At 41.6% G+C, this 13,834-nt stretch overlaps 1 protein-coding gene across 3 annotated transcripts in view; it reads right to left on the bottom strand.

The window, feature by feature from the left end:
- The window catches only part of BACC1 (BPTF associated chromatin complex component 1), a 58,826-nt gene that overhangs the window by 19,252 nt on the left and 25,740 nt on the right, over nt 1-13,834 (bottom strand). For all 3 annotated transcript variants that reach the window (XM_078671095.1, XM_078671096.1, XM_078671094.1), the window contains one exon: nt 7,040-7,251. In XM_078671095.1, the coding sequence (XP_078527221.1) occupies nt 7,040-7,251 (212 nt within the window). The remainder of the gene's footprint in view (nt 1-7,039; nt 7,252-13,834) is intronic.

Below are 13,834 nucleotides of genomic sequence, written 5' to 3' on the forward strand. Positions count from 1 at the left end.
AGACATGACATATCCTGTAAAGATATTCTGCGATACAACACTTCAAATGCATGCTAACTAGCCTTCACCTTTATCTCAAGAGGATTAAAACTAATGAGAAGAAATTCAGTTTTGGAGACGTGGCATAGTCACTTCTCTTCCATCAAAGTCTAAATCAGTTCAAGGCTTTGTCTACTTTATACACACTTCGATGTAGTTTACATACCTGTGGTAAACAACGTTTGAATGTAGATCATATAAAGAATTAACATAGCTAGGAACCCAGATGGAAATAACCTGGCCACAATTCTGTTGCACCTCGATTGCTTAAACAGGGGTTTACATCAGAAAGAAACATCTTACCACTCAAGATGATACAGGCTGGTGAACGTATTCTGCTCAATTTCAGTACACTGTTAAAAACATGCCCTGTGGCTCAATGGTAGTAGGAGGACTAGCACTGAAGTATTTTTTGTCCATAGTAGCACTTTGAATGATATATCTCTCATTGGTGGCTCAGAGTTTTTACATTTATGCAGCTAAACAGAGAGCCATCTGAAACTGCAAGGGGAATCTGAAGATCACCATCAAGTTGCAGACTGCTTAATGTACACCCAAAAGTGATCCAACAGAACTGGCTAAAGTTACCATGAAGACAACATACCAACCCGATCAATCTACTTGCAATGCAAATCATTATACAGGACTCACTGTATTTCAGCTTTTTCCTCCAGTTTCCATCACTAAAAGATAAAACGATAAGTCACAATTTAGTGCTCACTCCAAACTCCAAGAGTTGAGACAATCGGCCACTCAGTATTCTTCACAGTTATTATCCAACATATTCTACAGACCAGATGCAGGATTGCCTTTGCCGAAATGTGTAAAAGACAGATGCTGCTTGGGTTCCCAGTGGAACCCACCTCTTCTCTTTCATCTAGTTAACTAGGGGATTAACCGTTTCTTCCTACAAAGGATCAGCACCCAGATGTCACTTCTGATTTAAACCGATCTTTTAAACCCACAGTGAACACTATAGCAAACAACTGCTGTGCACCACCGGCCCTTGATCTGTATGATCCTCCTCCCTCTGCTATCTCTCAGCCACTATAGTCCTTGTAATGATGTGCCCTACTAGTTTACCTACACAGCTTATACATGGGGCTCAGCTACAGTGTAGGCTGTGATTAGGTAAACTGTTGGATGATAAAGTGTTTAGATGTGAATGTGTGACTTGAATATGTGTGGATTGCTAGTAGGTAACTGGCTAATTTGAGCAGATCAAACGGAGAGAACATTGTGTTGTCATGGGTAACATATGCAGATAAAGAACCATCAGAGAACGTGTCAGTGTCTCAGTTCCTTTCAGTGGTGAGGAGGACAGAATTTATGTGAAGCAGACGTTAGGGTTGTAAAGGGGCTGCCATACAACCCAACTCCCAAACTGTACGAACTATCGAGCGTTTGGAAATACTCCGAGTCTCTTAGTTCTCTAGATCTGAAATTGTGCATAATGGCAGATTGATCACCTATTGGCTTTGAGGCTTCATCGCCTTCATGGAAGGAGATGTACATTGCTTTGTCTGGTAGAATGGGGATGTTTGGCAGTTGCTAGCATTTATCGAACCATCACTTCTTTATTGGTGGGTTGGATATACCACCTCGGGTAAGGTGGTAGAATGGTCCATTACCCTTGTAAGTGCACAGGGCTGGGGAATATGCCATCAACTTCCTTGTCTTGCCGATTTACCATACACAGGCTAGATGTAGTATAACTCATGGCTGTAGCTCTACATGCTTGCCCTGTGCCACTGGGGACAAGCAGTAGAAGGAAGTACACAAGCATATTATTGCACTGGGCCTCCTACGCAGTAGGTGGGATAGGTGCTGTAAGAGGGGAAGCAAGATGACTCCATGAATAACCATACACTGACAACACTTTATGTGATCTGCAAGTCGAGGTTGAATGTCGGCAAGATCAACTCAACCTTTCACCGTTCCCAAGTCAGTAAATTGAGCGTTGTTAAAAGGAGTAGCAACACACCTTATTTACAGTGCTTAATGCAATATGAAGCATCTAATAATACAATATGTGAATGACATTGCCCACAACTCTGTGCCGCATGTTGGCACATAAGTCTAAATTTGAGCAATGGCTAAGCAGCATTTCAGAAGGGCTGACCATGAATGCTGCTGCTATCCTATTATCACTGTCAGACATATCCATAGGAAGAACTCAATTCTACAAGGAGCAAGAGAGGCACAGTGGAAAGCATTGACACAAAAGGGACATGGTACAGTTATATGGACTCTGGCAAATCTTATTCAAGCAGAGTTTAAAGACTCCTATTTGTGTGACGTCAACATCTTTGAATTTCCAAGAGAGTGGTTACTAGGCCACTATGACATGACCTCCAACATCATTAATTCAGCCTTTGGTCTGTTATGTTCACTCATTGTAATAGTTTATTTTTGTTATTTGTGCAATCTACACCAAGGCACATAAATCACAAGAAACCATCACTTTTCTTAATTCTGTCTGTAACATGCAATACCAAGAGCGCAGTGGTGGAAAAAATCCAACATTAGTTTTGTTGCCATCAGAAGGAAGAAGTACTCCAGTTTCCAGAATTAATCAATACTCATCTACAATTTGGGTATTGAGGGTGGACACACCTAAAGCACTAGAAATTTTAATTAGCAGTCAGTGTTGCAATGGACATATAGGATGGATCTCTGATGAAAAGAGCATGTTTTGGCAGAAAGGTGACCATAACTTTAGAGATGCATGGTTTTGGAATCAACAGAAAAGTATTGTCCTACGTTGCAGCACTGAAGATTACTGCCAGTTTATGTGACTTTGGTGTGTCCACTCGTGGGTGTGACTGGCGAGGTTACAAGTAGTAGCCACTTACAAGAAAAGTTACTAGCAAGAAACATGCAGAATATATGGGGCCTCTGGCATCTAAGTGCCTTAAGGCACAAGTGTGACTAACTATACATATCCACGGTTATACTCTCTGTGAATATGTCTTTTTAGGACTGCTCAACAGACATTCCTAGCGGTCCAGCTAGCCTCGAATTCAAAAAAATCCTAATACAAATACACACACACACACAAATACAGAGGTGTTTGGTCAGCCATCCCATTCATTGGTCTGTTTAAGCGAGATTCAAAATTTTCTTCTGTGAACATTGCCCCATATTACATGGGCCAATGAGTCAGCCCACTTCATTCATTCATTGGCTTAATTCAGGGTTCGCTAAAGTCGGACCTGGAGGGCTGGATCCATGCCAGATTTTTAGCATATCCCCATTAAGATAAATGTAATTATCTTTCAAATCTGGCATGGATCCAGCCCTCCAGGACGGACTTAGGAGAACCCTGACTTAATTGCACTGGTAAGGACAGCATTTTACCTGATCACAATTGCACAGCTGCCTGAAAAGGAATGCACTTATGAGCCAGGTTTGGTGCTCTTTGGCTGCTGGACCACTCCTTTATTCTTCAATATTTTTGGTGTACTGCATGTGTTTGCAAATAAAATATAAAAATGCATGATTGCCAAGTCCAGTCGTATTGGCTATGTCAATACTAGGTGATTTATGAATTGGTTTGGCTACATTAAGATGGCGAGCTAAAGCGGCTAATAAAAAGGTGAAACAGAGTGTGGTAGATTGTTAAAATATGGAGATTGAGAATCCTAAGAAATACATGGCGAATTTTAACAAATCATGTTGTTGAAAAGAAAAACAAAGAAAAGCGGGCAGTGTTTCTTTGCAGCACCCACACCCAGAGAAGCCTCAATACCGGCACTCAAGCAAAAAAAAAAAACGAAAGTAACAACAGTGTTACTCCCAATGAGCATCAGACCACTTCCACCCATCCAGGACCTTGTGCTTACTATGCCTGCTGGCATGAAAAGGACCCAGCAATAAAAGCTGTGCAAATATATTTTCATGCGGTGGCCATTAAATAAGTAATCTGAGGCCAACGCCCCAAAAGGAACACCACATTAAAGTAACTGTACAGACAAAAAAAAAGAAAAGAGCGAGACAAAAGAAGGCATCGACGAGCACTGGTAGATCCAGGAGATAAAGAAAATATAGGAAAAGCTAAGAAAACAAGCATTCCTGTGCTTCCCGCTACATAGAAAGGAAACAGGAGTATGTTACTAGCATCATTTAAGACCAGAATCACAGAAGAATAATCGCCCAAGACTACAAACCAGTCTAGAAGCCTGAACATAAAGTTACTGACTTGCCCGTCTAACTCAATATCATTCTAGGTGGAGCCCTAAAGTATTTCTAGAAACACGCAGCCGAGATCAGCTGCAAAAGTGGACCATTATGGAAGGCTGGGCCGACAATTTGCACCTGGAGGTGAGGTATCCATCTTTGCTCACAGTTTAGCAAGCAAATGGAATCCACAACCAGGAACATTATTGCTTGCAACCCTACAATCTATAAAAAAAGTACCTTATGAGAGAACCATGTTTAACCTAGGAACTCTTCAATGATTCAATATTAATCCTTTTAACTCAACAGAATTTAGAGTAACCTCACTCGATGGCACAAAAACAAATTAAAAACAATTAACAGCCAGCAAGGTAGACCAGTTGTCAATGTGAACGGAAGAGGGAACAGCTCATTCATTAAAGGATGTAAGTATCTATTCAAGGATGTCCACTACAGACCAGTGACCGAGTGAGAAATGATGTCAAGCCGTACTTTAAGTCGGGAGGAAGTGGAGATGGAAGCAATTGTGACACTAACTCCATGATGGGTGAGCAAGCCAGACGTAAAGACATTACTCGTAGGCTGCAATTGATTGACAGCACAGCTTTCATGAAGTGGTGAGGTTTGTCACAGACTGAACCCCATACCAGCCTTGAGACGTGTAAAAGCTTAAAACATTTGCTTGTAAACAGACAAAAAAAAGCACGGGCATGCTTTCAGCGTGATTATGGCATAGCACTCATCTCCAGTTTACAGAGAGAAACTGAGATCTGCAGAATAGAATTGGTATCATGTTCATTTTTTGGGGCTTTGGGGGAGAAATAGGAGTGCAAGGGTGTTTGGGTGGGTTTCCTTTCATTTGTCCCCTAGGAAAAAGTGGGTGTGGCAAATACCAGACGTTTTAAAACATGACCATATCTCATAAACTACATTATTGGGGTCAAGAGTTGTTGAATAGGCATTTGTCGTGCAGAGGACTTAAAAACATTCCCCCTTTTAGAGGCACAGCACAAGCACCAACTGCAGAGACAAATCTAGGAGGACTTTGAAGCACCTTCCAAAGGATCGACAATGCAGAGGTCTCAATGGGGCATGTGGGCCTTGTGTGCTACAGAATTTAAGACCTCAATCCCCACAACCCATGGTTAGCATCAGAAGATTTCCCATATGCAAAGCACTTCAAGGCCTACAAGGATGGCTACTCACCCATTCTCACTCCCTGTGCAGCAACACCCATCCACTGACATCTAAAATATTGTCATGCGATGTTACATGTTTTAGTACTGGCAGTGGCATAGCTGCACTGTGACCCCTTTCCACACTTTCAGAGCTGTGAAAGCAACTACCACATCACTTTCACTCTCCAGTAGTGCCATGTACATCCGGACTATCTTCCCCCGGCCTTTTAGGGTTCTTACCAGTAACCCTAGGTCTCTCTCAGGGGAATCTCCTTTAAAAGACACGATTGTCTTGATTCGGACACTTAGGCTGATGCTGACGTAGGGCAAGAATCTCTAAATAATTTGTTAGCCTAATTTTACTTTTCTCCTTTTTTACCTTTTTCCTTTGCAGAATCTTGAAGGGATAAGCTTGCAAATCCATATCAATGAAGATCCCCTGGGAAAGAAGGAATGTTTCTTAACTTTAATCCTAGTTCTCTCTCAGGGGAATCTCCATTGAAATCCAATGCAACTCTCCCTCCTCCCAGACGGAAGAGATAATAAATGTATAGTATAACACTATACTTCTGATTCGCTCGTCAAAAAGAACTTTGTAAACTGCCACCTACAGGGCATGATGGGACAATGGAGGTCAGACAGCCCTTAAAGGTGCATTGTCCTGTTTACGTTGTTTCAGTGCTGCAGTCTATTGAAACTACATTGGTATGTGTTATTCCTTCGCTTACTTTAAAAAGAAGTATAAGCGTTTGTGAAGGATGTTTTTAAAAGATCACTTTTCATTTTTGCTTAAGAGATTTTTAGGAGTCTAACCCTTTTTTTATCTTCTAAGTTTTAAAGTAGTTCAATAAATATTGACTGTATAGCTTGTTTTTAAGGCTGCAAAAATGTAGCATGTCTGTCACATATGTTTTCTTGACCTTCACCGAAGTAAGGCTAAGTAGGTGTAACTTTGAAAGAACTGCTTCGGGATCCCTGCGTGTGGGCGAGACTATTCAATGCTTATGATTATCAATAAATAGTAAGTGCTTAGGATGTCAATGGTGATCCATTGAAAGCGAAAAATGCTTACTGGACTGCCACTACAGCAAACCTAACGCCCCGAAACTGAAATCCACACTCAATTCGTCCACTTCCTGCCAACCTCATAACTCTCCCCCAAGCACTGCTTCCCCAGGCACTGTCACTCTTAACTAGTTCTCACCCTTTATCCTACTGCCACTCAAACACTTCTTGGTCACCAACAATTGGCATCCGCACTAGCCCAGCCAACTTTGGCACACAGCATTAGCAGTCCAGCAATTCAGACCATAGCACGGTCAACGAAACACTTGTGAAACCCAATTACTTTCCATTTCCAGCACTGTGAGCCATAGGTGCCCCAATCCCCCAGAACTACAAAACCCAGCACTGCCAGTCACACAGTTCTTCCAGAGTCATGCTAGCAACCATATCCTCCAAGCAATGTCCTCACTTGACTTTGCTGCTTTCCCTTCACCACGACCAGCATGGTAAGGGCCCTCTCCAAGTCCTAGGAAGCTAGACTTAAGAGGAAGACCTTACACCACACAGTGGACTCTTCTATGGGGTGTACCTTTACATAGTAACTCCCCACCCTCCCAAAACATTTTTAAAAGCAGTACCTGATGTTTTTTGTTTTTTAACAGTGCCCGAGGACCGCTCTGGCACAACACCACCCAGTGATGCCTGAGCCGTAGGGACCGCAATGACGGCTGGTCCACCGGATGAAGCCAGCATATGAGACTTCTTCTGTGGTTTCTTCGGAGACTCAGAATGTACAGGGACACCACTGTCCTCATAGATCTTCCGCTTCACTGTGGTCTTAATCTGAGCCCTGTAGATGAGAATGACAACTTAGTCAGGCCTAAAGAAGGGATAAAGGCAAGGGCAATAGTAGCCAGGGTGAGTGTGAAACAAATTCTCACCAGCAATAAAGCAACATTCTCAAAAGGGGACAGAGACACAAAGGCAAGTGGCAGAGACCCAGGCTCAAGGGACAACGGTACAGGAGAAAACAAACAGAATGGAAACAGTATGGAGAAGAGCATATATGCATACACATGGAGCAGCAACTTTATTTCTGCATTGCCAATTCTACTGTAATGGGAACTTGCTCAACTACCGAAGCTAGGGTGGGTAAGTATTTTGGATTTTGGTATTTTGACAACAAAGATGTCAGACTATCTGAAGATTACATGGGATGCCTATCTATTAGGAAGGTACTGACATGCTTTATATTTGTGACCAGAACCCTTTAAACCAAATTACAGTGAATCAAGTAGAGCCACTCTATCTTAAACATGCGATTAGTGAGCATTACAAATTAAGTGGCTATTCAAGGCACATCACACAAAGATAAAAGAGGGAGGCTTCAGGATACTTTATCACTTATAAAGATAGTGATCAGCAGCTGGTTAAACCATGTAGACGACTCTCATGGGCAAAGCAAATACTAATTTGTCTTAAGGGTTGGAAGATTCTACATACACAGTGGCATCTAAAGACAATGTGGGCATTTACTGTACACAGCAACAATCGTACTTTCAACTCATGACACCAGGAGAATAATTTGAAGGCAGCTGTGGAAGTGTTCAAAGACCAGCCACAGACTGCCCAAAGCTACCAAACAAGGGCGTACCTCATGGTCCTCCCACCCTACCAAACCCATGGTCCCTGGGCTCTATTTATAGCTTGGTGAAGTGCCGGGTTAACACCATATCTAGCAAATAGTCTGAATTCATCCTCACAGAGACAAGTCCAACACTTGAGGATAATTATCTTTCAATTTGGGCAGCCTCTGTATCAAACTTCTGATACAAAAGGCTTCACACAAATAAGGACACACAATGTGGTCTTCGTACTGTAATATCACCTCTACTTCACCATTCATGTCTATCAGTGGACATCCAAGATATCCACTGTCAAAGAAGATTTGCGACAGCAGTCAAAAGTGTGCCACATTGCGAACACCTCCCACTCTCTCTCGCAGATAATTTGTCAGGACTGGTCTTGGCAGTATGTTCCTGACAAGCATGGGACTGAGTTTGTTACATCGTGATCTTAACTTTTTTAACAGCTCATGGTCAAAGTTACATTTTCTTAAAATGCATTAGAGATGGTCCCACTTGTGGAGGCCCAATGCCTTCCTGGAATCAAGTGAGACTACCACGGGGCAGCCTCCCCATCATTGACCATGTCTTTTCTGTGGCTAAGGCATCTTAGGTAGACTTTAATGCTTCACCCAGGGATAAAACCACCGGGCTAAGCAGACCAATTGCAGTTGCCGGTCTGTATCCTGTTAGCAACAACCTTATTCACGATTTTCACATGGGGAGCAAGCATTGAGTAGGGTCTCTACGAAGAGGAAATGCTCAAGCTTTTGTCTAAATTAAGGCAGTATGAAGGTCAGAACAATGTCTGCAGGAATGTGGTTGTTGCTCTATGGGCTTACAGTTGAGAACAAGGGTTTTCAAACTAAAAACAAAACATATTCCGTGGCCTGCCACTAAAACAAATCTCTTATGTACCAAAAGTTAACACCAGACCACAAATAATTTAGTAGAAATACATAAATAAAGCCTGAAGTATATGCTGGAGATGCTCATAACAGAAGTTCGCCAATAGAAGAAGAGCATGGAACACATGCCTCTATCATTGATATATTGGTCAGATGCCAATACAAGGCAAAAGGCCAGGTGTGGGCTAGATTATGAATCTATACCTATGAGGTGATTTATGCTTGCTGCATGTCACGGGACAAAACAACAAGATGCTAACCACCTGGGCCTGTCTTCACAAAGGTAAGTTTGTAAATAAAGTAGGGTTCAAGTGCACAGTCTTCAATACAAAGAGACATGAAATGTAAGGTTTACAGTTAGGCGTCGACAACAAGGGTTTAATCACGCGTCAATACAGCCATACTATAATTCTACCTCCTTACTGCATTAGCCAATCTCATTGCTCCATTCTTTCAACCCGTTCACAAAGCGGATGTAAAATTTGCCCCTTGAAAGAAAGGCCTGTTTTTCGCGGGCACATCCTGGAGGTCCTTCTCGAGATACCATCTCTCGCTGCAAAAGCTCATGCTCCACAGATCCTTCATAAAATACCTATGGCTTTTCACTTGACTGAACTAATAATGCGAACTATCTTTTCCAAAAATCCATCAACTTCAGTTGATAATGAAATATGCTTGCTACGGATGGCTTGAATTCTATTTGGAGACAACTAAAAGGTTTTGGAAATCAAACTATCTCTTCCCTCCTTTGGACAGGGTCACCCAGGCTAGACAATATCCAACGTATAGGATTCTGGATTGAAACATGCATTGCACTCTGCCATAACTCTAAGAACACTCTCTCTAGGAGAGCCAGGGGGCATTTGACTGTCAACAGTTCCCCACTTTACAGGGATGTAGTAAACTGCAAAACTTCAGAATGGAAGTCATGTGAGTTTACAAGAAATTACTGACTGGATGTCTACAGCAGACTTGCGATCAGAATTAACTAGGGTTTCAAGGAATCGCTTGCAATAATGAGGGCCTCTTTCCTTTTGTCACTTAATATATGCTGCTTGTTAGTCTTGGTTCATGCCTTCAAATCTATAAAAGATCCACTACTGGGTAAAAGAAAAAATTAACTAAATTAACAGTTCCCAACTGTTGTATCTTGATCTCTCTCCATCCTCCTCAAACATTTCCCCCAAAATATTTTATAGGTTTTGAAACCAAACACAAAAGTGGCAAGTTACATAAAAACAACGGGAATTGTAGATAATGAAGTCGAATTGGTGAGGGACTTCAGGAGCCAAGACATAATGGGCCAGTTAGTCTTCCAACTGTAGTGAGCAAACCAAATCTAACCCAACTTGCAGGAGCATACATGTCATTCATACGCATCCCTTTCTGAGGCTAAAAATAAGTTCACGCCGGATGACCCTGTTGCAAGTTTTGAAAAACTTACACTGCACCATTCTCTAGCAAAGTTCAGTTGAGTCTCATACAAAATAGAACCATACTATCCCTGGGCAAGCCAACATTTCCTACTCTTACAGCCAGTTATGGCTTAAAGGGGCTCTCACTCAAAAATGCATCACAAGCACTCAAATGTATTATCTGCAAATTAACCCATACTACTTAAATTTCCAAACCGTGTCCTACTAGAGTGCCCGGACTACGCTAAGCCCCAAAGGTTCCCATTAGATTCTTTATTAACTGACTGTTTGGGAAGCTGCATTAATTCTGTATAGCTACTTAATTTATTAGACATTAAGGAACACAAATTATTCAAACAATCGTAAGCTGGTGGTTGTAACTCTGCCAAGTATAACTCGCAGAATCTACATTAAACAGTGGGTGGCATCTTCAAAAGAATCAAAATTATCCAGTGGTTGTAGGAAAGCTGTCCCCTCCAGCAGGATGCACTTACACCACACTTAGGTAGGCCCTATAGATTCTTAATTATCTAGAGATGTACCTATTCGCTTTTTTTTTTTTTTTTTTTTAATACCACTCTAATATTAAGGGTTTTATATACTATGGGTTCAAGGCACCTACCCTGTATTTGCTTATCCTGCAGCCTGAAGATCAATTGTTACTGTGTTGCCATTATACTCATTTTAGAACTCTATTTGCCACCAGCTGGTGTTTGGGGGAATCTCCAATGTCTCAGGATGCATAGTGTGGCCACAACAAGTGACGTGTGAATCCACCTTCCAGGTCTTGTGGGGGATGGAGAGGGCAGGTAAGGGGCCATCCCTGAAATTTCTGCTGTATCATACAAGAGTGCTAGTGTGGCAATGTGTATCCACTGGTGACGGCTATTGCTGACCAAACTGTGGACCAGAAGGTGGTCAGCTGTGGACATGACCAAGGGATGAGCATCAAGTTTCATTCTTTTCATTGCACCTCATACAGCAAGAATCGAGTAAAAGGCACCAATGTTTTTTAAATGAAGAAGAGTCAAGTACCATTCAAGCAGTATTTAGAAATAACATGTCGCTCATGCGCTTCATGGAAGCCTTCTTCATGAGTAAGACTGAGGGTGAATGAGGATTCCTCATCTAGTTCACACGACAGTGATGTCTACCAATGCATCCTGGTGGCAATTTGTCAGTTCAGAGTACATTTCGTTAATCAGTGTGCTGTACTCCCAAGAGGAATCCCCAGGTTTTCTGACATCTGGTGGCTGCGAGGCCAGATGAGTACTGCTGATAGCACCCTAGTTGTAAGCTCAAGTATCAAGAGCGAATTCCAAATGTAGCTCATTCAGGGATGTCAGTCTGCCATTTACAAGCAGGTCATAAGGGGTTATTATGTATGCTGTGATTCACTGATGCCTTGTGCTTTTGTATGTATCAATATACACACTAAGCTTCCAATGGGCACATACAGTGTATTATTGGATTAAAGGTCTTCCCAGGTTTTTGGTCAACACTGTGTAACATATATATGATTTCAAGGGATTAAAGCAGTTTTTGTTCTAGATGGAGCCAGGTTGGAAAATCAGCTCTATATAACAAAATATGAGACAACCCAAGATGGTGGTATATAACTTGGCTACAACTTCAATTCAGTCCAGATATTGCTTGCAGCCAATAGTTGGGTATGAGAATGGTACCATACCAGAAATTAAATTAAAATGTGGTGGTATTGTCATCTTAATCTACACTCCTCCCCAGATGGAAAGTTGGAGAGCTGATCGATATACAAAGTCTGTATTTGGTCTTTTCCAGCAAGAGTCGATTGTTGTCCTCCATTATTTTGTGAGAACCTGTATTAATTATGATATCCAAATATTTAAGGTTTAATGGAACCCACATGAATGGTTAGTCCGATTCCGCTGCTTTAGTGGTTCCTCTGGATAAATGTAAATTGATACTGACAAATGCCTCACTCTTGCCCCAACTGATCTTGCACGCAGAAAAACTAGAGAAGATTTCTATCCGATTCAGAATTGCTGAAGTAAAGTCCAACTGGCAGATGCATCAACATAGCCTTTTGCTATTCCTAAATAGCGATTTTTAAGGAATCGCTATTTAGGAATAGCAAAAGCCTATGCATGTAGGAATCGCTATTAAAATAGCGATTCCTTAACATTCCTTAATTGCTAGTCGCAATTAAGGAATGCTGTCCCATTAATTCCTATGGGCCTACAGGCCCATAGGAATGTATTGGAGATTGCATGAGCAATTTGCGAGTACCAGTAGGTACTCGCAAATTGCTCTTGCAATTTCAAGGGTGCAAGGGTGTCAAAATGACACCCTGTTGCACCCCTCAAATTGATCTATGTACATATGTTGCACACACACATGCCCTAAGGGCATGTGTGTGCGCAACATGAAACTTTGAAAATTGCACAAAAGTGCTTTTTTCAAAGTTTTAGCAAATTACCATGAAGTCCAACTTCATGGTAATTTGCTCCCCCTATTATTAGCGAATTCGCTATTTTTTGACTTTCATGCATTGCATTTAAGGAATCTCAATTTGGGATTCCTTAAATGCTATCGCAATTTAAGGAATCTCAATTTAGAGATTCCTTAAATTGCGATTTTTGCATTTGGGATGATGCATCCCAAATGCAAAAGTACCGGGAGCAAAGGGGCAGATTCTGAGAATCTGCCCATTTGCTCCCGGTATTTACTTTGATGCATCTGCCAGCATAAGCGTTAACAGATGTTGACCGAATGCAAAATGATCTTGATTTTCTCCTCGGACGTATGTACACCATCTACGAAACCCGACTTGACGCATCAACTCCTTTCGGTCCTTCTCAGACCTTGGTCACGATATTGGGTACCAAAATAATTGTCATATTTTAATACAATAACCCAAAAATATAGACAAAGGACCATGCAAGTAACATTGTCGTATGTATATACGGCAATGAGAGAGAATTGGTAGAAAAGTTCTCTCTCATACATAGTTACATCATAGCATGGAAAAAATACGTACCAGCAAAACAGGTACCCACCACCAAAGACACCTTGGACTGAAAAAAAGAGCTATCTACTTTAACTTCATGTTTTTGGCTACTATGGCTGGTTCCGTAGGAAAAGCTTCCGGCCTCCTATTCTCCCACCACTTGATTTGGAATGACCAAAACAATAAAATTCCAGCCTTATCCATATTGCATTTAAGGTTGCTTGACCACATCCAATCCAAAACTGAAACTACACAGGCATTGAAGGATTCCTGAACTGCAGCAGAGTTATTCTCAAATGAGAGGATCAGCTACGTATCATCTGCATAAGAGACCATTTTGAATCCAAAAGACTCAACCAAGGGGGCTATATAGATATTAAATAGAGGCGGCTCATGGATCAGCACTGAGGAGCCATAGGTTGAGCAGTTTGGTAGCTGAGGAGTAAGGTGCCAAACAGATGACTGCCCCTTTATTCTTCAAATAAGAAATCTAAAC

The sequence above is a fragment of the Lissotriton helveticus genome, chromosome 12, assembly GCF_964261635.1.
Source record: "Lissotriton helveticus chromosome 12, aLisHel1.1, whole genome shotgun sequence".
Taxonomy (NCBI): domain Eukaryota; kingdom Metazoa; phylum Chordata; class Amphibia; order Caudata; family Salamandridae; genus Lissotriton; species Lissotriton helveticus.